The sequence below is a fragment of the Candoia aspera genome, chromosome 5 (assembly GCF_035149785.1).
Source record: "Candoia aspera isolate rCanAsp1 chromosome 5, rCanAsp1.hap2, whole genome shotgun sequence".
Classification (NCBI taxonomy): Eukaryota; Metazoa; Chordata; class Lepidosauria; order Squamata; family Boidae; genus Candoia; species Candoia aspera.
In genome coordinates, this window is record NC_086157.1 from 84464874 (window position 1) to 84492644 (window position 27771).

The following is a 27771-nucleotide window of genomic DNA, read 5'->3' on the forward strand; positions in this document are numbered from 1 at the left end:
ATGCAAGATTCATATCAACAGGAAACCAACTTCTGTATTGCTGTATGTGTGAAAGTCCTACGTGTAGACAACTTTCTTGCTTATAAAGATGCCTCTGCTCACAGATTTTGAGATGATGGGGCTCATTCCCACCACACCTTCCCTTGTGAATAGTAACATGTAAATAATGCAGTCTATTGTGACTGTAGTACTTACTTACAAAGGAATACTATGGGTGAAATGAACCTTTCCTTATTTGATGAATTTGTGCTGGCAACCTAAGTGGTCTTTAAAAGGAATTGGAAGTGTATGCAAATTGTTCATGAATAACTTTGATCAAGAATAAGGGCTGGACAGGTACATGGGATTGCTGCAGCACTCAAGTTCCAAATTATATTCCTCAGGTTTTAGTAGTTAGTTGCATTGAGCAATCACTTCCTTTTGTAAGTCATGTTATAGCATGACTGAAGGGCCTTCTTCCATGGGAACAGCATGATTGTTGGCAACAAGGAGTCTTGGTATATATACAAAAGTTCCCTGCTGTAAACAGTTGTATATACCTGTGGGTGATCTATGGATGACTGTGGATAGAAAGTGATTTGGACAGAGGAAGCATTACATTACTTCTTACATATTGGGGTATAAATGTAAGGTCTGTAGGGAAAGAATTATGAGTAATTGATTATAAAGAGTAAACAATGTTACCTGGTTTTGATTATCATCATGTCCTACTACAGGCATTTTGACAAAAAATACCTGTCCTTGACTGTATCTCTTCGAAATACAAGAGAGGTAATCTTTCCAGTTTTAAATTAAGTGACTCCAAATTGAATACAGCTTATCAACTATGGATGTGGACCTTCTGGTGTTCCACAGCACTCATCTGTGTGCAATTTTAGCAATGAAAGAAAGAGATATGTTGCATTCGAATGGATCATTGTATAGGGTTATGGGTGATAAATTTAGAATCCCTTGTGATATATCTTAAAATATATGAATATAAAATATATATTACTCTCTTATATAGGTAGAAGAAAGACACCCAAACCCCTTCAACTGGTAATAGGCAATTTAACTCCAACATCTGTCTTCCTATCCTGGGGAATATTAGTTAATCCAAAGCATGATTGGACTAAAATGAATAACTGTCCAAATGACAGGTAATGGAATGGAATGATTGTTTTTCCTTGCATCTGTTTTCCGTGCAAAAATGTGTTTTATTCATGAAATGACATGAGCTTACAATTACAGTTTGGATAGGATTGCACTATAACCATTCTTTCTATGTTTCTTTTTGTGAAGGTAAAAATGCCTTCGCCCTGAGCAAGTCTGTCACATGTTAAACACATTTAAAAGTTAGTGTGGTATAGTAGCTAAGGTTCCAAACTAAGACTGGGCAGGGCCAGCTTCAAGTTCATCCTCAACCATGAAAATTCACTAGGTGACTTTGGGCCAGTCGCATTCTCTCAGCCCAAACTCTCAGCTTGTTGGAAGGATAGAACAATCAGAGGCCCATGTTATTTATATAATAACTTTGACCCATGTTATTTATATAATAACTAAGTGAAGTAAATATGCTACTTTAGTACTATCCTTCTCTGAACAATATTTCTTCTGTTTTAGACCTTAACCTCATTCGTCTACAATATCATCCAGTCCTGTAATCTCTGATGTCCTACACAATTACAACAGTGATATCACCGAGATATCTTTGACATGATAACTTGCACAAACTTGTAAACAAATTCATATTGTCACTACTGCCAAATGAATGAATGTAGAATAATGAGGTCAAGGAAGGTGAAACAAATAAGAAAGATAATAATGCTAATAAAGGAAGTAGCTGAACAAAAACAGACTACGAACAGTAACAAAAATATGAATAGCGGGCAAGATTTTTTTTAGAGAATCCAATCAGTTCTATTGAATATGCTATTTTTTTAAAAAATGAAAGAATATTTTTAACAGCACTGTGGTTTGAGAGTCATTCACATAACAAATCTGCAATTGAAGATAATTCAACCTTGAATTTACCATGTGGCCTCCACCTAAGTTACTAATTAGGCTGCTGTTTGTATGCTGATGTAAATATAGTGCTACTTCAACAAATTAGTTCACATGGTTTCCATTATGCTTTGAGGCTGATTTTTATCTCGATGGGATTAAATCAGAAGTAGATTGCTAGATTTCTAAATTAAATGGAGGAGTTGTCATAATTTATGAGGAAATGTTAGACATCTTAATAATTTTATGCCTACAGGGAATTTCCTAAAACTATATGGTTGCAAAAAAGAGGTGTCTGTTATTAAATATATCTTGATTGCATGTGTTATACAGAGAAATGACAGGCAGATGAGAAAACTAGGGTATGTTTTAAAGGGAAGTTTAAAACACTCTGCATTTGCAAAGATATTTACAATAAAATCAAAGAAATAAATAGCTGTCAAAGCATAATCTATCCCAACTAGTTTAGCATGGTTGCTAAGAAACCTGGGTGAGGGAGCACTGATCAGACTTGAGATGTTACCTCAGTCTGGATAGTTGGAATGAACTGATTCAAGGCATGGTGTCCTGACAAGCAGGAACCACGCCGAGACGAGGAATAAGTCTCTAGTGTTTTATTACTGCTACAGTAGACAGAAAATCCTACCAAACTGAAGAAGCGTGAAAAAACCCAGACAGATAAACCCCAAAAGTCAAGGCGGGTCTCTTCTGTGTCTCTTTGAATGACAGCTCAAATTCTCTCTACTACTCATGCATTTTTCCCCCTGGATAGAGGCCCCCTCCTGCTCACCATTAGTGCTCATGACACACGGCCGCAATTTAGACAATGAAGTTATTCTGTCTAATGTCTCAATTCTCACCATTTCAGGGTCCTTTTCCCACAATCAAGAATGTCTGAAGTAAAAGAAAACTGAGTACACACATAAAGGTTGCCACAATAAATCTGTGTTTTGCTTTAAGCAAAGATGCACACATTACTTTAAATGTCCTTCATTTTTCTCAGATTGAAAGTTTATGTTTACTTTTATTGACTAGATTTTATACAGTGCGCTACAGAGAAAAGGACAAGAATAAGGAGTGGATTCTGCAGCTTTGTCCAACTACAGAAACAGTGGTGGACAATTTGAAACCTAACACTATTTATGAATTTGGAGTGAAAGACAATACATATGATGGGAACTGGAGTAAGATTTTCACTCACAAGGTGGCTATAGGTGGTAAGTAATTTGTAACAGTTTTGAATTTTCACTGTTTAAAAAGCCTGATTGATTGATTGATTGATTGATTGGAATTTTGGCTGCCTTGACTCCAAAAAGACTCTATGCGGCTTATGATTTTTAAAAGTATATATAATTTAAAAGAGGAACATGACCGCACAAACAAAAACGCATAAATAACACCCAGACTAGATAAACTATCTTCATAGTATCTGCCTGTCCAATTCAATCTGGAATGGTTGGCATGCTCCAGGTTCCTTCAATTAAACAATGTCATCTATCAGGACCCCAGAAGTGTGCCTTCTAGAATGAGGTACCCCCCAAGATCCAGATGACCCTTGCCCTGCTGTTGTTTAAAAGGTCTATGAAGACCCAGCTCTTCTCCCAGGCCTTTAGCAAGGGTGAGTGAAGCATCCTTGGATCCATTTTTTTCCATTCCAGTCCAGTTTCTGTCATCTTGCTATTCTTTATTCCTTATTTTTATTCCTTATTTTTACTTCTGATTTTATCGTTTAAAAAATGGTTTTACTTGTGAGCTGCCCAGAGTGGGTGGAGTCAAGCAACTTACAAATTTAATAATAAATAAATAATAACTATTGATAGTACATGTGCATTTTATGCCTGTAAGGAGATTCACACAAATGTGGATTTATATCACCTCAACAATGGCTAATGATACTGTAAATTATCAACATGGAAATCTTACGTATCATCCACATCACATACAAAGCTATGTATGTAAAAGCTATGATTAGTGGATCTCTTCTTCATATAAAATGAAATCCATAGGAGAATTGAGTAAAACCATCTGCATTCCCTTACTCTATTTCACTTTGCTCTATTGTTTTAAATAGATTATCTGCTTCCAATGTTACTCCAGGCAGTAGAGCTGACCCTTATGAATTTAGATTTTGAGAGATTCCATATACTTACTGGTTATTTCCATACTAGCTTTTTTATTTGAATTTCATCTTTTGAAGCCAAATCATTATATGCAATATTTTATGTGTTGGGTTTTTTTCAGATCTGAACTTTCCAGTAAGGGGGACAATGAAAGACAGCATCAGCTTTTCTAATGTTGAGAAAATAATATTGAGGTTTTATAGAGCTCCTGTGCCTTTAATTGAAATATTCCTATTTATTTGTTTATTTATATCTTAATGCCACTAATATGCTGGTCTTTGACCATAATAAAGATTTCTTTGTTTAATGCCACTAAATTCATACAGGCTCTAAGTGGCTTACAGAATGCCACAACAAGGGTTAAAAAAAAAAAAATTAAAAAAAAAATTAAAAATCCAACACAGAAATATCCCCCAGACCAGCACAGTGCTATCCACCAGGCCAGCTAATACCTCAAATGCCTTCCTAATGAGCCAGGTCTTTGGAAATCAAGTAAAGTAGAGGAAGACCAGAGGGTGAGCTGTAGGTAGGTAGGTAGGTAGGTAGGTAGGTAGGTAGGTAGGTAGGTAGATAGATAGATAGATAGATAGATAGATAGATAGATAGATAGATAGATAGATAGATGATAGCTAGAAGGGGACTATCACACACACCTTTATCTTCCTATTGTAGACAGTGGTGAGAATCATGATGAATAGCCTCTTAACTGCTTCTGGTATATTTTTTTATAGTCTCACTTTTCTCTCTTCCCATGAAGGCTGTTGCAAAGACTAACTGTTGGCTTCCCCATTTTTTCTTCATTTTATATGTAACACTATTCCACTTATGTTTGTTTATTCATTCAGTTGCTGCCGATTCTTCATGACTTCATGAACCAATCCACGCCAGAGCTTCCTGTCAGTCATCGCCACCCCCAGCTCCCCCAAGGTTGAGTCCATCACATCTAGAATATCATCCATCCATCTTGCCCTTGGTTGGCCCCTCTTCCTTTTGCCTTCCACTTTCCCCAGCATCAGCATCTTCTCCTGGGTATCCTGTCTTCTCATTATGTGGCCAGAGTACTTCAGTTTTGCCTTTAATATCATTCCTTCAAGTGAGCAGTCTGGCTTTATTTCCTGGAGGATGGACTGGTTTGATCTTCTTGCAGTCCAAGGCACTCTCAGAATTTTCCTCCAGCACCACAGTTCCAAAGCATCTATCTTCCTTCGCTCAGCCTTCCTTATGGTCCAGCTCTCGCAGCCATATGTTACTACGGGGAACACCATTGCTTTAACTATGCGGACCTTTGTTGTCAGCATGATGTGTCTGCTCTTAACTATTTTATCGAGATTTGTCATTGCTCTCCTCCCAAGAATTAAATGTCTTCTGATTCCTGACTGTAGTCAGCATCTGCAGTAATCTTTGTGCCTATAAATACAAAGTCTTTCACTGCCTCTACATTTTCTCCCTCTATTTGCCAGTTATCAATCAAGCTGGTTGCCATAATCTTGGTTTTTTTGAGGTTTAGCTGCAAGCCAGCTTTTGCACTTTCACCTTCATCATAAGGCTCCTCAGTTCCTCCTTGTTTTCAGCCATCAAAGTGGTATCATATGCATATCTGAGATTGTTAATGTTTATTCCAGTGATTTTAATCCCAGCCTCAGATTCATCAAGCCCAGTATGTTGCATGATGTGTTCTGCATACAAGTTGAATAGGTAGGGTGAGAGTATACAAACCGTGCTGTACTCCTTCCCAATCTTAAACCAGTCCGTTGTTCCGTGGTCTGTTCTTACCGTTGCTACTTGGTGATTATACAGATTCCTCAGGAGGCAGACAAGATGACTTGGTATCCCCATGCCACCAAGAACTTGCCACAATTTGTTATGGTCCACACAGTCAAAGGCTTTAGAATAGTCAATAAAACAGAAATAGATGTTTTTATGAAACTCCCTGGCTTTTTCCATTATCCAGCCGATATTGGCAATTTGGTCCCTAGTTCCTCTGCCTTTTCTAAACCCAGCTTGTACATCTGGCAATTCTCGCTCCATGAATTGCTGAAGTCTACCTTTCAGTATCTTGAGTATTGCCTTACTGGCATGTGAAATGAGTGCCACTGTTCAATAGTTTGAACATTCTTTAGTGTTTTTCACTTATACAGCTACCTTAAATGCCTATACTTATAGTAATCAGTGCATCCACATGTACTCTAGGCAAAGATAAGTTTCATAGTAGAGAGTCAATTTGTTTTTGCAGAAAATGAGTTACACATTCCAAGTACCAGTTTTGAATATCTTAAGATAGGCAACATTTGGTGGCCAAGTGCTATACTTGTATTTTTGGAGGACAATGTTTTTAGAGGTGAGGAAGTGATATAGTCAGAAGGAATATTATATTATTTTTAAAAAAAAGAGTTGGGGCTGAGTCTTCAAGTTCTCCACTCCTGCCTTTAAATAAGAAAACCGCAGAGAAATTGATTCTCTTAGGTACAGAGAATGAATATGGTACTTGAATTTTACCAACTGTATGGGCTTTTGCCGACAACACTTTAACTGGTCAGTTTAAATATTGCTTATTTGTATGAATGAATAAATTACCTATTTAAGATAATGAGAATACTCTTTTCATTGCTTAAGTATCTGTTTCTCTCTTTTTCTATTTCATCCATTCTGTTCTACTTTCCCCCCATTATAGGTTGTACCCATAAGCCCAACTGCTTCTGGGCAATCTCTCCTACAGCTCTCCTTGGTTTTCAAGAGGACTGTGGGTAATAAAACAAATGAAAGAAGAACTAGTGAAATTGGTTAAATACTCAGAAGATTCATTAGTATAACTAAAACTAGTGTGCCAGATAGGTTCATTCCTGTTTATATAAAATCTTGCTACATCCCATATTTTAGGGTAATATAGCATGCTTTTTAAAGGACTGACTTTGAAAACTGTTTAGATGTTTTAGTTAGTGCACAATCCTGAACCCAGGCTATTGATTTGGAAAACATGAGAATCATCTCCTTGCTTCTTCAGTTAACAGTAACAGCCTATTTCTGGGCATATGTATAGATGCTACTTATGCTTATAAAACTGCATAAAACATGAGCCAAGGTTACTTGAAGGTTTGCATTTTCTCATATGGGCCTATTCAAGTTATAATCTTTGTGGGGGTCCTTTCTCTTGTGCTAGTACCAGGAATATATTCAGCAGGAAGATGAGAGGACCTTCTTGCAATGACTGAGCCTAGACTAACCCTATAAGATTATTGTGTGTTTGTGTGTGTGTGTGTATTTGTGTGTGTATATATATATATACTGTTTGTAACTTTTTTATTTTTATTTGATGAGTTTAAATATTTGAATTGAATTAGTTACTATTTTTATATGCTTATAGCATTGTCTTTAGGAAAAAGGTGGGCTATGAATGTAATAAATAAATAAAATAATTTACCCATAAATATTACCCACTTTAGTTAAGTATAATGCTGACTTAATTGCAAAAAAGAGCTGGAATTTAAATATAGGTTGAAGATCAGGCCAATATTTCCATTAAACTTATCATTAACTATGACATAAACAATGGGAAGTAAAATGAAGAGTACACATTACATTTGAAATTACAAAATTATTGTGTGTATGTACATTTATGCAACTATTGGAGGATTTTTACATATAAATATATATTTATGTCAGGTAAAAACAAAGAAAATGGACAACTCCAGAACAATTACAAGTTACCTAAAATCCAAACACAGGTATGCAATGAAAATTATTTTTATTTTTATTAGCATATTTGCTGTATAAGTTATGTGAATCTGAAATTTCCCCTTTTTCCATACGAAATTTAATAATATATGCAAATACTGCTATTAAATCCTATTAAGGGAAGCTACAAATGTTTCTCACTTTTCACATCAGAAGTACAGTATATTCCATCGAAAGCAAGGTCAAGATAAACTGGATTTAATTGTCTTGTTTGAATTTTTAGTATTAAATACATTTTTGATTATGTGAATTATTCAAGAAGACTTTTAGAGCTGAAATACTTGGTTTATAATTGTTTTGCCCTTGATTTGACATTAAGATTATGTTTATTTTCCTTTGCATATTCTTATTTTTCTGAGTGCAATCTAGTGTCTATTTTAATGTACTAGTAAATTGGTTTTTAAACTATTTATTTTAACTTTCATTGTAAATAAGCCACACCATTACAATATCTTAATATGCAGATATATAGGCAATATTATGCTATAAGCATATCTACTTCTGCTCATAGCACTTCAGAATTTACCTTTAGGTTATTTAGTATAATGGAGCTGAAGATCATTTGGAGATCATACCAAAGTACCACCTTGGTAATATCTCGCTCTTCAGTGTTCAGGCTGAACAAACACACCAGCTCTATTTACAAGTGGTTCATTGACAAATAGTATTGCAGTTAATTACAAAAACAGGTACACTGCTGGCTGTGCAGACACACACATGCCTTGAAAATATAGTTTAGAGTTTGGTCCCAAGTCAAGCCATAGGAGACAAGTAGAACATGGGTTCAGGGAAACAGGGTACAGCTGTGACAGAGAAGAACATGTGATCCACAACAGTTCAGGAGTCAAAAACCAGAAAGGTTAGTTAGATGGTTCAAGTCAAGGAGCCAAGAGTCAAGGAGTAGAACAGGAAGCAAGAACACAGGAACACAGATCTGAGGTTAGTGAGTCGTTTCCAACATATGACTTCCAGATAACTGGAAGCTGTTTTTAAATAGGCCAAATGGACATGTGGCTCAGTTATTGGCATTGGCATCTTCTTCAGTAGGCAAGCAGATTGCCTGTTTGTCCAAAGCTGCTGATGCATCCTGGGGTGGATGGTGAGGAGTCCTTCCAGGATTTGTCCCCTCATCACCTGAGTCCTCTGTACCTATTTTTGCTGATTTTATGCTGATATACTCAGATGATTGATTATGTTCCAACTCTTGGGGCTGACAACTGTTGGATCAGGCCGCTAAGCTTCTGGCTTAGAGTAGTCCATGACATGCAGGTGACATCTTGCCAGAGTTTAAGGAGATTTCCTACCATGACTCATCATCTTGTTAACACAAGAAGCTGAATTCTTTCACACTGGTTGTTTTACAGTGATTCAGTTAATTTATAATATCCTAGTTAACTTACAGTATACTAAAGAATATACTAGCAATCCACTTTGGATTTACGTATAGTAAATATGTATAGTCCAGCAATGCATCTCATGAGTGGTTTGGCATGTTTAGAGTTGGAACACTGGTGTTTAAATCTTTCTTCCCCCCAACCCACTTTTATTGCATAAGTAATAGCATAAGCCCTTTTCAGTTATTATCAATGGGTGTTGCTTCTACTTGCAGAGAAAGGAGCAAGAATAAGCATGCTACCTACATTCTCCCTTAGCTGTCATTCAGCTTTTCATCCATTAAAAGTATCTGTTGATAGAAGAGCTTTTTGTAATTATGAAGGCAGTTAAGAACCCTTGCATACCATGGATTCGAGAAGCTTTTTCCTACTGACAATCATGTTCTATGGCAAGAAGGCAAGGTTACCGAAGACAGGATTCTTAGGTCTGAAAAAGAGACAGAATTAGCTTGTTTTCCTTTTTCTCTCTTTCTTGCATACAGCAGCAACATTATGAGAATAACCAAAGAGAGTTTATAAGTATTCTGAATTGCAACATTATTGCTAATGTAGAAGGACTTAATACATAAAATTAACATGGAATATGTGTTGATCAATGTTCCTCAAAAAGGATATTACAGTATTGTACTGAAAAAGGTACAGAAAAAATATTTCATCCCCATCCCCAGATTAGTTTAATCTAAAAGGGAAGCTAATTTTTAAAAATTAGTGGCAACTGCGGAAGGCAATGGCAATCCACCCCACTATAGTCTGCCAAGAAAACATTGTGAAAGCAGTGTCCCTCCAAAGGGTCAGACATGACTCGGTGCTAGCACAAGGGACCTTTCACCTTCGCAATTTAAAAAAATAAACTTGACAAATTTTTAGAACTTGTTAGAGCACTTACACTTTAGACTGTTCCAAAGAAGTGTTGGAATTTTTCTCCCTGTGTTTGATTAGGAGTTGATCAGGACTCAGTTTGATTATTGGCATACCAGTATTCAGAAAAAGAACTTGGAATATGCATTTCCATTTACTTTCTTTTCTTCTTCACATATAACGTTATAGCATAGTGGAATGTTTTAAATTGTTAAATTTCCACATCTGTTCGCGGAAAAAGGTGGTTTAGCATTCTTGTTTGAATTAGCAATGCTTCAAATAACAAGGGGTGTCCTCAGGGGAGGTGAAAAGATCAAGGTGGTATCTGTGTCTGCATGATTGAAGCCCATTCCTTTTTACATGTGTTGCGTAATCTTGACTTTTTTGACTACTCTTACATTCACTCCTGAGTGTAACTACTGCCTAACATATCCTGTATAACTGAGTTTGTCATATTTGTTTTTAAAAAATAGGAATATAATTAATTTACTTTTTATTAAATAGTTCTGTGCACTTATCTCAATATATTGCTTGTTCCTCAGATATCATGAAAAAATGAATTATAAAGGCTGTGTCCTCACTTGTGATGGATTTTAATCTTGGCTATAAAATATCATGGCATAACAAATTGATTACTCTTCAAGAAGCCATAGGATTCTTTGTTCTTACCTTATCAGTTTAATGCAGGCCAAATAATTTAAATTTGGATATTGCAGGAATGGATCCAGATCTGATGGGCCCTATTCAGTCCTTATCTTGCAGCAGTAGGTAAAAGCTCCTTGGACTTCCATGAGCCATAAACATATCAAGTTTTATGCAATGTCCTGAAAATTTAAGTTATGCCCATTAGTTGTCAGATACTAATTGGAATGAGAGTAAAATAAATAAATAAATAAATTAGGGCTAGACAAGCTTGTGTGATGCTTGGTTAAATTACCTCAGTGGGATTGAAATGTTTACAAAATATTTTTAAAAAATCATTTATTTATTAGTCCAAAAGATGACTGATGCTTGACTATGAAATACACATTGAAAGCTTTGTTCCTGGGGCCTCTTTAAAGGGTGGTGACAAGCTCCAAGCTGCACACATGGGGGGAGCTCCATCCAAAATATAATTTAGTCATTCAAGAAGAAAAACTAATCAGTTAAAATGTAATTATTTCAGATTCCCTATATACTCTGGCTTATCAATGGAAACTATTTTTTTCTATTGTAGGATTAAGAAACAAATGGAGGGGTGTGTGTGTGTGTGTTTGTGTATTTAATCAAATGAACATTCTGACCAAGGCCTTTAAGAATCTTTAAAAGTTTGGCAGAAATAGTTTAAGCGCTTAGTTTATGACATCCTTCCCCAAGTTTTCTCCTCTCATGCCCTTTAGCAGCTGGAATGGATATTCATGACATGCCTTTATGAAGTAAAACACTTCATAAAATATTTACCATGAAATAAACAAAGAAAATGCTTATAATTAGATAAGCTGTCATCTAGTGCATTTGCTGTGCACATGAAAGCTTTATGCACTATTGAGAAAAAATAAATTTTAGAGGGAAAGAACAGTATTTGTGTCTTTAAAAAAATATACTGGTATTTCATATGTCCCTTTATTTTTACTTTACTTTTCTTCAGTTTATACCAGATTCAAAAACTCTTGTTCCAGTTCAAGTAATCAAACAAGGTATTGTGGGACCTCTTATGCTGATATTTATAGAATAGAAAGAATGTGCATGAAAAGATTTATGAGTGTAGCTTGTATGCAATCGGAACATAAATAAATATGCTTAACTTAAGCAAGGTGGAAATGTTCTAAAATATCACCTCTTTCAGCAAATTCAGTTGTCTCAGACAATTCCCCTCAGATGTGAGAAAAATCTTGCAGTAGTCAAGTCATATAGCAGAACTTCTCGTCCTTGCAGAAAATTAAATAAAACTTGGATTGAATTCATCCTTTTTTTCCCCCCAATGGTTTGGCAACAAAGCAGGAATCCCTCCTTATATAGCCTATGGACAGAAACTATTCAAAGAAGGTTATGCAGAATCACTATTATCACAAGCTTTTTGCAAATAAAACTGTACTGCATATCAGTATATTGATTTTGATTATTCATAAGGTTCTATGCCCCTAATCAAGTAGATTCTGGTAACATTTGATAAGTGCTATACTTTGGTATGTTTCTTTCCCAACAGGAAAACTATTTTCCACTTAGCAAAAATGGTGTACAGCATTTTGCATGGCTAGATCTAGTCCAAGAATCCAGTTTTGCATATGGTCATTATATCAGGAACTCAGAGATCTGTTGTGGAAAGCTTAAAGCTGAAACTTTGATAAGTACGCCCAAATTTAACTAAAAATAACCCATACCATATTGTCACATACATCAAATACCAGGCTTCAGGGTTTTGTTTTCCTTTAGGAACAGGGATCACTAGAGCAATGTTTCTCAACCTTAGCAACTTTAAGATGTGTGGACTTCAACTCCCAGGATTTCCTAGCCAGCAGGAAATTCTGGGAGTTGGAATCCACACATCTGAAAGCTGCCAAGATCGAGAAACTCTGCACTAGAGACCTAGTGTGCAGGTGGTGGCATTCAAGGCTTCAGTAAGAGATTAACTGTCCATTTCAGATCCCCCAGTGGTTTTCATGGCTAGTGGAAAGATGGGCAAGGGAGAAGTTTGATTTGGTAGATATGGACTTATCTTCTCGAGAAAGCTACAGCTTTCTGCTTTCAGCGTAGTCATGTGTTTCTTCTTTACGAAAGACAAACCTCTTTTGGAAAGAATGTCAAGAGATGGTCCTCTTCTTTTGGGAAATGTATAAATTGCTGCCCTTCCACTAACTCTCTGCTCTTCAAAACCAATACAACTTAGTAGTAAAGCAAGAACAGTCTCAACACAATATTATAATTCTTCATCATGAACCTTACCCACTCAGTTCTGCTTACAAATAGAAAACTCCATTTAAAATTCATATTCTTTTTCACCTTCTCCTCTTTCTCTGCCTTCTAGATAAAGACAGTTTGAAGCATTTTGATTCATGTCTTGTCAAATAATTAGTGCTGCTTCTGTATATTTGAGCTATGCATTCCCTCAATTATGTATGGGTTCAAAAAAAGTTAGATTACTTGTATTATTTCTGTACATATCTATCCCACTGATTCCTTCGTTCCCCATTGCATTTGTCTTTTAATGAATGAAAAGCCTGCCAATATATCTCCTTGATACAATTTTCCTGTTCATTTTTAACTGGTGATAGAAGCTGCTGTGGAAGAGCATGGTTTTGAAGACTGCATACCAATTAAAAGAAATAATTCCTAAATAGTCCCTAATTAGTCCACCACATCATAAATTCCCCTCTCATGTAGGTGCTCCTCAAATACAGTTTTTTCATTCAATTTTAGAAATTCCATTTGCAACATAGGCTAAAAGGGATATTTTCTGTTATCCCCAAGCCCTTCAAGCATACCATTAGACCTGGTGCATTACCTCCTCTCTTGTATCTGCCAAAACTACTTTCACTAAAATCACCTTGATTTTTTTATTGCCCTATCTGAAGTTTCCAAAGTTTCCTAGTCTGATAACTTTATCTTCAGATCAATCTTTTCATTATGTAATTTTACATAATACTGAATATTGTGTTTCATAATTTCATAAATATTGACAAAAATATGTATAATTTAAAAGAAATCTGTAACTAATAATAAGCTTACAAGAACCATTCAGAATCAGTCATATCAACCATAATATGTGTCAGATTTATTACATGAAAACAGGTATATAGATTTCTAAGAGATTTGTTCTTATTATTTTCACAGTTCTTCAAAATATCACACATCGGACACAGTCTGAAATAAAGTCTCCTTTATCAGGACCAATATTAGGTGACTACGATGTTCATTATTTCTTGTAGGCATTTTGTGGCTTACTTTCACAACTTATTTTTGGGAGGCTCTAAATGGATTTAATGGCTAAACTAAATCTTATTAGCTTGTACTGCATTTGATCATGGAGCCATACATAAAAGAAATTTTAAAAATCTGTAATTAAGCTTTTCAGGAAATGGTAATGTGAATTTTGCTGGTAACAATAATACCTTGTTTTGTTAACATTATCACCACTTGAATGACATTAAATTTTTGGTTTGAGATGCTGACATCTCCAGAAAATAAGTAAAAGGCTTTTTAAAAAGTTGATTACTGTAATTACAAGAAAACCCATTTGAAGTGGTAAAGGAAGTTTTTCATCAAAATCAGTTATTACACATATTTACACATAATTTTCTATGCTTATAAGATGAAGCTATCATCCTTTTCCTACCTCTTTTTCCTACAACTGACCCTTTCTACTACTGATACTAATCTCTACATAACTAGGATCTTAGACACCGTTCTAAATGAATGACTCATTTATCTTTATGTGTAGTGCACCTTATTGTTCCTGGTTTCAATGCAACACAACAGAAACCTCCATCTTCCTCAAGGTTGGATATATTTGAAAAACCAAAGAAAATTCTAGGTAAGTACAAAACCTTGGTTGAATAGAATTTTACTCTAAACACATAGTCTGAATGTAGTCTACTGGTCAAGTATTACGATTGCCACGTGTTTAACCATGCCCATGATGTGAAATGCCAGATAACCTCTTCGATGTATATATAGCTCCCAGAAGGCCATGTTACTTATTTGGCTAACTAACCACAGTTTATGCTGGACTAAGGCAGATACAGATAAAAATCCAAATATACAGAAGCTGGATCTAGGCCAGAATAGCTTTGTTTCATTATTCTGTATTTCAGAAAGATATTATGACAGTAAGTGGGAAGACTAACTTCTGTTATGACTTTTCTATTTAAGTATCCCATGGGACTGAATGTTTCTGATTATTACCTGTAAAAGTTCCAAAGTCTATCTACTCAATTTTTGTATGTGATAAATGCTAAATTAAATTGTTTAAGTCGTGATTTGCTTCAGAAGCTAATTCAATTGTTTCTATATCAGTTATATTTAGGAAATCAGAGTATTTTTTTTTTTTTAAAAAGAAGAAGATTCATGAATAGAGATGTACTGAAAATTTTGCTATGGATTTCTGTGGGATTGGATTTATTTAATGTTGTTATTGCTGCTATAGTTTGTTCTAGTAGATTGGTTGACAATGTTTCTGTCAAATTACTATAATTATGTTTAGATATACTATTTATTTGAATTTTAGTTCATTTACTGTTGATGTTGTTGTCCTGGGCAGACTCAGCAATACATAAGCATAATAAATAAACAATTTCCACCACAGCACATATGGTAGCCCTGAATGGAATTAGTTATTATTTGATTTTCTCTGGTCAAACATACATACATATATACATACATATATATCACTTCCCTGCGACAGATGTATTTGAAAAAACATAGGTTTCCAAAAATTCCATTTAAAAACATTAAAAAAAATCTTGCATCAGAAAATTCATGTAGAAAACCCTTTACATATGGAAATATATATCATAAAATCATTTCCTGGGAAATTTGCATTAAAATAATAGACTTTCAGGCAATGTGATGTAAGTTTTTTATATTAAGGAAAGTTGAAAATGAAAATATTTTATTGAGATTGTAAGAAGTACGTATGGTGAACTGGAATACTGCTTTACTAACATAAACAGTAAATTGAATCAATGTACACTGATTCACCCAGCCTGACTACAAGTAGTTAACATTATTTGCAGATATAGATGATATTTTTTCCCTTTAAAAACTAAAAATTCTACTCTTTGCTTTATGCAGCTAAGAATAAAACTCAAGAACAGCTTACAGAATCAAAGACAACAGAAGTAAAAGAAATCACCCCACAATCGCAGACTGGTGATTATTTTGCTCTTTCTTTCTATATAGTGATTTGACAAGGACTTTTATTTAATTATTTATATCGAACTAAAATCAATGGAACATTACATTCTTTGGCAAAATATGAGAGACATACATTTTCCTGATTTTTATTGTTCAGTTATTCAGTGACTTCCAGAAGACCATTGAAAATGTGTGAAAAACACTTGAATACTTAATCTGTGTTTTGTGCAGTTTTGTGCAGTTTTATTTCAGGGAGTAGCAGCTGAAAATGTATGTGAGGAGAAGTAGGGAAACCAACTTTTCGTTTCTCACTCTGTGGAGGGAAGCAGGTTTCCCCAAATTGGCAAGAGAAGCAGTGGGTGGAGATTAGCAGGAGTGGTGTTAGTTTTCTGATCATTCATGGAATGATCATTCCATGAGACTGGAGACCTGGCAGCAGGAGACCAAACCCCTTTCTTCTTTGCAATAAATCTTCCTTCCTTTCCCAAGGATTAGGCACTGCAGCATATAATCCATGGGTGGATGGGCATTTTTGTCCAGTGGTATTAAGGAAGACTGCTGGAGGCATGTCAAAAAAAGTATTCACCCAGCCCCACTGATCAGGCACAGCTATAATATAAACTTTAAAAAGAGTTTTATTTTATGGAATAGAAAACAAAAATATTGCTAAATCACTAGTTGATTTAGTACAAGAGATAATATAAGAGAAAAGCAGACACATTTTTCACATGATTGCATTAAACAGGCATCTGCAGGTTGAGATCCAGAGCTATTATCAGATGCATCAGATCTGCTATCTAAAGCTAGTGAACTGGATGTATCCCTTAATGAAGGCAAAGGGAAAAGTGATCTGGCAATGGTTACACACACACACACATAAACACACACACATACACAAAATAAATCAGATGAGGTACAAGGTTGGGTTGGGGGCCATGTAACTCGTCTGATTACTTCTTGGCTGACAGCCAACCTGGGAATGACCTTAATCATACAGTTTCCCCTTGAGTACATATTCTTTCAGAACCTGACTGGACTGGACTGGACTGGACATTGACATGGAATTAGCCGCACTTCAGTCCATATCCTAATTCCAGTAATTTTTGCATTGGAAAAATAAAGTTGCCATTTGAGCAAACAAGCTTCTTTTCTAATGCAGATTCCTGGGACACGATAGACAGGACAGGACAGGATAGGACAGGGCAGGAGGATCCAGAATGGGATTGTAATGAAGGACAGAGAGATGAGCCATCAACTCTAGGCCAAAAACTCAGTCTGCTGTTGAGTCCCCTGGTCCAGCAATTTGCATTAGGAAAAGCCCTTAATGAGTGTTAATGCTTCTGGTTCTTGCAGGGGGCGAGTCATTTCTGCTTCTTTACTAACTCTAAAGGTACTATAGTCACAGTCTGTCCTTTATACATTATTTATCAGAACGCCTAAAGAGTATGTGCTTGTAATATATTGCACGGTGTGCTTTTAAAGTCAAATATAATACTTAATATCACATCTGACTTGCTGTCAGGGTGTAAATTCAGAATTTAGATTTTTTTTTAGCAGTTCATTTTCCTCATTGTCTTACTTGTGCCACAAATGTGTAAATCTGCTATTTCAGGTTTTTTTGTGCTCCATTTTCAACAAGTCAGAACATTTCCTACTTTATCTTTATAATATAGCCGGTGCTTTTTCATGTTTGCTGATATTTCTTCACTCTTTAGTCTTTTATGAAATTACTCAAGCTTCCTGTGAATTCTTTTCATGTATAAATTACATTTGATCACCAGAAAGTTTTCCATTTGATTTCAGTGGCAGTAGGACTGGCTATTGTTAGCTACAACCTTGCCTCTGCACAAGGATTATGTAGAAAGGACACCTTGAGATTGAGCTGGACACCTGGTAGCTACATGGACATAATCTGTTTGTTTCTTACAACAGCAGTAAAATAGTTTGTCATTGCTTTTGAAATATTATTCAGTTCCTTAATTTAGCCATAAACCTGGAACATTTTGGTGGCATTCCATCCAAGTCCTAACTAGATTCATCCCTGCTTAACTTCCAAACCCAGGTACAATCTAATGTACCATATTTTATAAAAAGTAGTTCATAGCCTTCCTAGGTTTGATCCATAATTTAACATAATTTTACTGATGTTAGCTCAGTTTAAGCTAATACGTATATGTATATGTATATGTATATTCATACATCTACAGCTGAACAAGACTGGGAAAGCAGTAAACCTACAGCTCCCAGTGTCTCAGAAGAATCTGCAATCAATCAAGGTAACATATATTCTTTCCATCCTTTATTTTGCTGTTTGGAATTACAGATTAACATGTACACAACTGAAAGACTGCCACGATTTATTTATTCATTTATTTGTTTATTTATTTTTCAAATTTCTGTTACCGCCCATCTCTTCCAAAAGGGGGACTCTGAGCGGTTTACAATAAAATCAAAATTAAAAGCATATAAATTACATATAAGAGGCCAATAAATAAAGATGAAATAGATATAAAATCCAAGATGCATTGTTGTTTTTCAGGCTATGAAGTGCTATCTCACAAATGAATTTCTAATCAAAAAAGAAACATGGGTCAACCCTTTGAATGCTTGAAAGATTGTTCCCAAAATAACTGCTTAGAAAGGTGCATAGCAACAGCACATGTGCATAAAAACTGCACATTATATAACATTAGTCAGTATGCCTAGTTTTAGGAACAAAACTGCAGGTGCTACACTGACAGAAAGTAAGGAAAGCTTTTTCAATCTGGTTCACTTCATATGAGCTGGAAGTACAGTTCATGGCCAATAGTCCTGTTGGCTGGGAGTTCTAGGACCTGACATATCTGGAAAACATCTGGCTGTGACTGGCTTATGAAAGATAATAGCTGTTATAAAAATGGATTGAACTGATTTTTTTAAAGCTCTGAAAACGAAATAAAATCTTCAAAGCCTAGAAATGAAACATATAGTATGTTTTTGAATATTTTACATTTATTGAAGTATTGTTTCTATGATTATGGGTAGCAAGACTGCTAATCAAAGCCAATCCCAGTTCATATACCAGAGAGAAGAGGGAAGTGAAGAAAGAGGGTTTGGGGCAGCGGGTGAAAGGTGAGGACTGAGAGTGGGCCTCCTTCTCTCAAAGAGACAGGATTATAAATATAGGTAGAATATAGAAATTAAGTGAATCTGTTTATTACCTAAATGAAGTTATTTAATAAAAGGGTGCATTTCTTTGTTTAAATGTTAAAAGTTACTATACCATTCATTCAGAGATTTAAAGAATGAAAAGAGAAAAGCAAAATAATTTTTGAACTAGAAAAAGGGTTGGTGATAGTAGCAGGTCAAATGGATCCTTTAGAGATTAATGAGATTTCACTTTAATTTTGAAGAACAAAAAGATGATAAGGAAAGTCATCCTTAACAGAGGGATTTGCAACACTTCCCAGTACAGTAGTGCAATCCAATGTTTGTTTATTGAGAAGCAAGGCACACTTTATTCAAAGGGACTTATTCCCAGGAAAACGTATTTCCTGTGGCTTTTCCAGGAATATTGCAACTGTAAGATTTTGAAAAATATTCTGTCCTGGTAGGCAAGACATCTAATGCTTCTTTATAAATTGCTCACTGAAGTATTTCCATTTCCTTTAACAACTATATCACGGCTTTTGGAGTGATGAGACGAGCACACAAAATACTATCTGTGTGAATCTGTCTTCCCTGCTTTGTTTTGAAGTATGCCATATATGTGGTCACAGTATAATGCATGTCTAAAGAAAAGGCGTTACTTTTTATTTTTTTTAGCTCACACTGAAAGTGGACTAGAAACTTCAAAACCTAGCAAAATTCCTATGGTTGAAATGCCACTTGTCACATTGGGTAAATACTTTGTCTGCACCATTACCATCACAGGGCTACTGAATAGTACTACTGATATGTACGGTACAAACATGATATTTAAATGAATCAAATTTCTTGCATTAATGTATCTTTTGATTTATTGATTGATTATATGCCATCACGTCATTTTCAATTCCTAGTGACCACATAGATAGGTTTCTCAGTCTACCCCTAACCTGGTCTTCTAGGTCTTCCAACAGTGCACTCATTGCCTGTGTAACTGAGTCCATCCACCTTGCTGCTGGTCATCCTCTTCTTCTCTTTTCTTCCATCTTTCCCAGAATTAAAGCCTTCTGTGGAGAGCTACTGTAGGTCTTTGCATAATGTGTCCAAAGTAGAATAATTTGAGCCTGGTCATTTGTGCTTCAGGTGAGAACTCTGAGTTGATTTGTTTGATGATCCATTTTGTTTGTTTTCTTGGCTGTACATAGTATTCAAAAACTCAAAAGCGTCAATACTCTTCCTATCCTGCCAAGTCCAATTTCTGCTTTCATAGGGTGTCACAGGGAGTACCATGGCTTGCACAATTTTGATCTTTGTAGGTATAGACATATCACAGCATTTGAATATCTTTTCCAAGCCCTTCATGGTTGCTCCATCAAATGTTAATCTACAGTATATTTCCTGACTGCATATTCCTTTACTGTAGATGGTTTATCCTAAAAGACAGAAGCTATCTTCATTGCCAGTTCTATGGCTGGTTGTTCTACCTGTTGTCATTAGTTTGGTCTTCTTTATATTTAATTTAATTCCATTTTTTTCATTCTGCTTCTTGTCTTTTGTTACTAGAGTTTGTGGATCTGTTGCATTTTTGGCTATCAGGGTAATGTTACCATCATAGCACAGGTTACTGATGTTTATTCCTCCAATTTTAAAAGCACACTCATCTTCTCCCAATCCAGCATACCTTAATATATATTCATCATATACTGTAGGTTGAATAAATAAAGGGACAGTATACAGTCTTGTTTGTAACGATTGCCTAAACCCAAATACTCAGTCTCACAAGCTCGGGCTTAAAGATAACTGATTTATTAAAGGAATAGTATGCAAATACAGAGAAAGCTGAGAATGAGCAAAAGCGCGCCAAATACAAACTTAAAAGCCTTGCTTGTGGGCCGGTCCCGCCCCGTCGCCCGTCAGGACGCTCCTCCTCCCAGGTGCTGAAAGCCGTTAGACGCGCCTGGGAAAGTAACCTTGAACAGGAGCGCAAACCCAAACATGCATTCCAAGCCCTCAAAACAAGGGAGGGCGAAAGAATGGAAAAAACCCCGGGTGAAAGGATACGGAACAGAGAATGACATGTGAAACGTTACAATGTTGACCAGACATTAGAATGAGAACATGACATATTGCCCCCCCCAAAAAAAATCAGGGAGCCGGTTTGTCAGGATAGGCAGAGTGAAATTGGGCTACGAGACGAGGAGAATGTACGTGTGGAGCAGCAACCCATTCAGGATGAGGGAAATGTTTCCAGCGGACGAGGTATTGTAGAGCGGAGCGCAGGCGTCTGGAATCGAGGATAGATGTCACCTCGAAGTGTTGCTGGTTGTCAATCATGAGGGGAGGTGGAGGAGTGGGTTGTGGATGCCAACGGTCCGACGACAGGTAGGGTTTGAGTAAGCTACAATGGAAAACAGGATGCAAACGTTTAAGGTTGTGTGGTAAATCAAGTTTAAACGTAACAGGGTTGATCTGAGCAACAATTGAAAAAGGACCGACAAATTTAGGACCAAGTTTTTTTGAGGGTTGTGAGGACTTGATAAACTTAGTTGATAGGTAGACTTGATCTCCGACCGCAAAGGATGGTTCTGGGGAACGCTTTGCATCGGCATGGCGTTTATAGGTAGCTTGGGCATGGTGGAGAGCGAGTAGGATATTAGACCATGAGTCTTTGAGAGAGTCTGCCCAGCCAGCGAGGGTGGCTGGGAGCGGTTGAGGATGAGGAAGTTCAGGGATCGGAACAAATTCACGCCCAAAAACTGTTTTAAAGGGAACTTGACCAGTGGTTTGATGAATGGAATTGTTGTAAGCGACCTCAGCAAATGGGAGGAGATCGACCCAGTTGTCTTGCTGGTAGTTAACAAAAGCTCTGAGGTATTGTTCTAATGTAGAATTAACCGCCTCTGTAGATCCGTCCGTTTCCGGATGCCAGGCGGTAGAAAGTGACTGTTTCGTACCCAAAAGTTTCAAAAATGCCCGCCAAAATTGTGACGTAAATTGTGTGCCTCTGTCACTCACCAAACGGGCGGGGATACCGTGGAGGCGGTACACGTGGATGAGGAAGAGGCGTGCCAGCTGTTGTGCGGTGGGGATAGAAGCGCATGGGATAAAGTGGGCTTGTTTGGAGAAAAAGTCTTTGACGACCCAAATGACAGTTTTTCGTTGACTAGGGGGTAGATCAACGATAAAATCCATAGAGATATCCTGCCAAGGGACAGATGGAGTGGCCACGGGTTGAAGGAGACCCTGGGGCTTGCCCGGTTTGCGCTTTATCGCCGCACATACAGGGCACGCAGTGACATATTGCTTTAAGTCTTTGAGTAAAGTTGGCCACCAGAATTGGCGGCGAACGAGGTGTAAAGTTTTCACGTAGCCGAAATGTCCAGCTAGCTTGTCATCGTGGCAGCGCTGGAGTATGGTTTTTCGCATTGGTTCGGGTACATAGAGACGATCGTTGCGCCAGGCAAGCTCATCGGTGAAAGTGAAAAGGTGTCTATTGGCTTGCAACCAAGTATCTGTTTTAAGGTGGGAGAGCAACTGTTGTTGCAAATCGGAGGTAATTGACAAGAGAGGCGGGCGGCTGGAAGGCGGAGCGGCTGGAGGCGGAGTTGATTGCGCTCGGGTCTGGCTGCGAGTCACCGCTGCCAAACCTAATTGTTTGTCGGTCCAGACGGTACCTTGGACCGTTGGCCCTGGGCCAGCATCTTGGGGTCTGCGCGAGAGGGCATCAGCTAAGAAATTTTTCTTGCCTGGTATAAATTTAAGGGAGAAGTCAAAGCGGTTGAAAAACTCAGCCCAGCGCAGCTGTTTGGGACTGAGTTTTCGACTGGTGCTTAAAGCTTCCAGATTTTTATGGTCAGTCCAGACTTCAAAAGGGTTTGAAGTGCCTTCCAATAGGTGTCGCCATGTCTCTAACGCTGTTTTTACAGCAAAAGCCTCCTTTTCCCAAACATGCCATCTTCTCTCTGTTTCCGTGAATTTGCGAGAGAGGTAGGCACAGGGTTTTAAAGCGCCAGATTGGTCAGCTTGTAATAGAATTGCTCCTATGGAAAAATCAGAAGCATCGACTTGTACCACGAAGGGTTTAGAGGGGTTTGGATGCTGTAAAATCGGTTCTGTGGTAAAGATTTGTTTGAGCGCTTCAAACGCTTGCTGACAGGCGGGAGTCCATTTAAGGAGCGCGCCTGGGTTCTTTGAACGTCGCGTATCGCCCTGTCCTTTAGTTTTTAACAGTTCAGTAAGGGGGAGGGCGATTTCCGCGAAATTTCGGGCGAATGTTCGATAGAAATTAGAGAATCCAAGGAAACTCTGTAATTGTCTCCTGGTACGGGGAGGTTCCCATGCCACGATGGCTTCTACTTTTGCAGGGTCCATTTCAATGCCCTGAGCTGAAATCCGGTACCCTAGGTAATCAATTTGCGACTGATGAAAGGCACATTTTGACAGTTTTGCATACAGCTGTGCTTTTTGCAATTTAGCCAGTACCTGACGCACCAGGTGGGTATGTTCTGACATGGTTTCAGTATAAATCAATACATCATCCAAATATACCAGTACCCCCTTAAATAGGTGGTCATGCAAGACCTCATTGATTAGTTGCATAAAAACTCCAGGTGCCCCAGATAACCCGAATGGTAAGACTTTATATTGAAAAGCCCCAAGAGGACAGTTGAACGCTGTCTTCCACTCATCCCCTTCCCTTATGCGAATGCGAAAGTAGGCTTCTCTCAAATCCAGTTTTGAAAAAATTTTACCTCTGGCCAGATGTGATAACATATCTTTGATCAGGGGCAAAGGATATTTATTTAATATTGAGACCGCATTGAGCCCGCGGAAATCGGTACAAAGCCTTAATGACCCATCCTTTTTTGGCCTGAATAGGACAGGCGCTCCTACCGGGGAATTTGCCGGCTCAATGAAACCTCTAGCTAGATTTTTGTCAATGAACTCCCTTAGCGTGGTAAGCTCTTTGGGAGACATGGGGTATATTTTTGGGTGAGGCAATTTTACATTTGGTAAAAACTCAATGGCACAGTCCGTTTTTCGGTGGGGTGGCAAGCGATCTGCTTCTTTTTCCCCAAATACTTCAGCAAAATCTTGGTACTGATTGGGTAGCCCCTCAAGAGGTTGAAGCGTTTGCACAGTGGTATACGCTACCCCTCCACCCTCCATGTCCTCCAGTAGGTCCTTTTTGGGTACTTTGTAAAATCCATCTGCAAACGTCACAGTTCTATGCAGCCAGTTGATAAAAGGGTTTTGCTTCACAAACCAAGGCATCCCCAAGATTACCAGAGGACCCCCCACTGGAGCTACCACAAATGGCAGCTTTTCCTGATGGGAGCCCATCTGCAAGGCGACCAGTCCCGTGGAAAGATTGACTGCTTTCCCTCCCGCCATAGTTCCATCCAATTGGGTGAAAATCATGGGTCTTGGCAAAGGGAACGTGGGCAGTTCCAGAGCCGCTACGACATCAGGGTGCATCAGGGAACGGGAGCAACCCGAGTCTAGCATGGCCCACACTTCCACCGTTTTGGTTTTTGAGCTTAGTTTAACTTTAACAGTCAGTGTGGGGAAATTTCCACTCACCGAATCATGGTTACGCCCGGTTTCTTCCACCTGCCCTAGGGCGCCCTTCAGGGCAGGTGGTAGGCTTTTCCCGCCGGCTGCTCGAATTGCAACTCTTCCTCCTCTTCACCGAAGGGAAGGTCTGGGGGGTCCAGTTCCGCGAGGGCTGCCTTCAGTTTTCGTGGTGGAGCAGGAGCAGGCGTCTTTACTGTGGGTTTCGTCTGTCGTTCCTCTGGACGGCGTCTTGGGCACGAAGTGGCTCGATGTCCTTCTTTCCCACATCTGAGGCACTGACCCTTGGAGAACCGTTGCTCCCTCTCTTCTTCCCAGGTTTTTGTTTTAGGGCGGCTGGCAAGTCCAGATGTGCGCGCTCCTCTAGCGAGACGTGTTTGTCTAAGCTCTTTGGTATGGGCGTAGGTTCGGAGGGCATTTTCTGCGCTTCCCGCCAACTGAATCCACCCATATAGCGTTTTAGGATCATCTCTACCCAGAGCCCATCGAAGGATTTCGGGTTCAAGCCCCTGCTTGAACAATTCGATGATTGTTGGCTCAGACCAGTCTTCCACTTTTCCTGCCAAAGCTTTAAACTCCAACGCATATTTGGCAACTGGGAGGGACCCTTGGTAAAGTTTCCGCAGGTCATTTTTGGCCGTTTCTTGAGCCAGGGGGTCTTCGAAATGCTCTTTAAGTGCCCACAAAAAGTCATCGAAGTCCTCTAACTCAGTTGCCTCAGCTTGGCATAGTTGCACATACCAATCCGCTGCCTTTCCTCTCAGCTTGTTGGCAATGAAATTGACCTTGCCATGTTCAGACCGAAAATTTCGACCCCAATCTTCTATGTAGTGCTTGGCATTAGTAATAAAGAAGGAGAGCGTGGTGGGATCCCCATCGAACTTCACTCCAAATGGTGGGAAGGATCTTGCCGGCTCAGCTGGCTGTGGCGGTGCCGCTAATGTCAGCGTGCGCCGAGCCCCCATGGGTGGTCGATCCCTAGGAGGTCTTGCCTCTCGCTCCCCCCCTTGACGGGCTGATCGAGTCTTGCTTCTCCCCCGGGTCACCATGGTACTATGCCTGGGGTACTGTGACGGCTCTTCCTCCCAATCCTCCGGGGTGGGCTCTGCCTCTCCGGGTAGATCCTCTTTGGGTAGATCCTTGAGGATCGTCACAATTAAATCCATTTTATCTTCTAATGCTCTCATACGGGCCGGAGTGACCGGCTCCTCCGAGGGTTGGTTGGTTACCACCACCCTCGGTGACAAGGGGACTTCGTGCTCCCAGGTCAATTGTGGAGACCCCCTCCCCTGTGCTCTTTCCATGACAGTTCTATGTTCACTCCTGAGACTCTCCTGCATGGATATCAGCAGCTCGTCCAATTGGATATCTCGCAACTCTCGACGGGCTGCTCTTTGCGCTCTCGAAGTTAGCACTGGCCGGCTTTTGACCGCCTCCCGCTCTTCTTCGCTTCCCTCACTTGCGCGAAGCTGAGGTTGAGTTTCTGTCATCGCTAGCGTTCCCTCTTATCCAATGATTGGATGGGGCTAGCGGAAAATGGGAAAAATGATTCTCAGCTTTATGTAACGATTGCCTAAACCCAAATACTCAGTCTCACAAGCTCGGGCTTAAAGATAACTGATTTATTAAAGGAATAGTATGCAAATACAGAGAAAGCTGAGAATGAGCAAAAGCGCGCCAAATACAAACTTAAAAGCCTTGCTTGTGGGCCGGTCCCACCCCGTCGCCCGTCAGGACGCTCCTCCTCCCAGGTGCTGAAAGCCGTTAGACGCGCCTGGGAAAGTAACCTTGAACAGGAGCGCAAACCCAAACATGCATTCCAAGCCCTCAAAACAAGGGAGGGCGAAAGAATGGAAAAAACCCCGGGTGAAAGGATACGGAACAGAGAATGACATGTGAAACGTTACAATGTTGACCAGACATTAGAATGAGAACATGACATTGTTGTTCTGTTCCAGGCAAAGGGCACCCAAGCACTTAGGGAGCTATCGCAATTTTTTACTAGATAGGTTATAAACAAATAGCAAGCAGCAGAGAGAAAGGTGTGTGGAATGCACACATACACACAAAAAAATCAAATCCCCACAAGATCAGCTAACTTGCCTAGAGAGATAGTTCAAAATCTGAGCAGCAGGCACAAGACTAGTCAAGCAAAATCCAAGGGTCCAAAAAATGTTGTAGCAAGGTTTCTGCTGGTCCAGGTTCAGACTCATGGTCACACGGGTTTGAGTCCGAAGGCAAGGTGCACCGAGTCACAGTTTGTGAACAGTTGTCACCAATGGAGAGGCTCAAGCTCATTTGTTGTTTATTCGTTTAGTCGCTTCCGACTCTTCATGACTTCATGGACCAGCCCACGCCAGAGCTTCCTGTCGGTCGTCAACACCCCCAGCTCCCCCAGGGACGAGTCCGTCACCTCTAGAATATCATCCATCCATCTTGCCCTTGGTCGGCCCCTCTTCCTTTTGCCTTCCACTCTCCCTAGCATCAGCATCTTCTCCAGGGTGTCCTGTCTTCTCATTATGTGGCCAAAGTATTTCAGTTTTGCCTTTAATATCATTCCCTCAAGTGAGCAGTCTAGCTTTATTTCCTGGAGGATGGACTGGTTGGATCTTCTTGCAGTCCAAGGCACTCTCAGAATTTTCCTCCAACACCACAGTTCAAAAGCATCGATCTTCCTTCGCTCAGCCTTCCTTATGGTCCAGCTCTCACAGCCATATGTTACTACGGGGAACACATTCCTTTAACAATGCGGACCTTTGTTGTCAGTGTGATGTCTCTGCTCTTAACTATTTTATCGAGATTTGTCATTGCTCTTCTCCCCAGGATTAAGCGTCTTCTGATTTCCTGACTGCAGTCAGCATCTGCAGTAATCTTTGCACCTAGGAATACAAAGTCTTTCACTGCTTCTACATTTTCTCCCTCTATTTGCCAGTTATCAATCAAGCTGGTTGCCATAATCTTGGTTTTTTTGAGGTTTAGCTGCAAACCAGCTTTTGCACTTTCTTCTTTCACCTTCATCATAAGGCTCCTCAGTTCCTCTTCACTTTCAGCCATCAAAGTGGTATCATCTGCATATCTGAGATTGTTAATGTTTCTTCCAGAGATTTTAACTCCAGCCTTGAATTCCTCAAGGCCAGCTTGTCGCATGATGT

The 27771-nt window shown here is 38.8% G+C and overlaps 1 protein-coding gene across 1 annotated transcript in view; it reads left to right on the forward strand.

The window, feature by feature from the left end:
- The window catches only part of ABI3BP (ABI family member 3 binding protein), a 185183-nt gene that overhangs the window by 24538 nt on the left and 132874 nt on the right, over window positions 1–27771 (forward strand). Inside the window, exons 5-13 of the mRNA XM_063304721.1 lie at window positions 1007–1139; window positions 3019–3200; window positions 7764–7825; window positions 11715–11763; window positions 13898–13963; window positions 14505–14597; window positions 15857–15934; window positions 17656–17661; window positions 18127–18195. Of these exons, the coding sequence (XP_063160791.1) occupies window positions 1007–1139; window positions 3019–3200; window positions 7764–7825; window positions 11715–11763; window positions 13898–13963; window positions 14505–14597; window positions 15857–15934; window positions 17656–17661; window positions 18127–18195 (738 nt within the window). The remainder of the gene's footprint in view (window positions 1–1006; window positions 1140–3018; window positions 3201–7763; window positions 7826–11714; window positions 11764–13897; window positions 13964–14504; window positions 14598–15856; window positions 15935–17655; window positions 17662–18126; window positions 18196–27771) is intronic.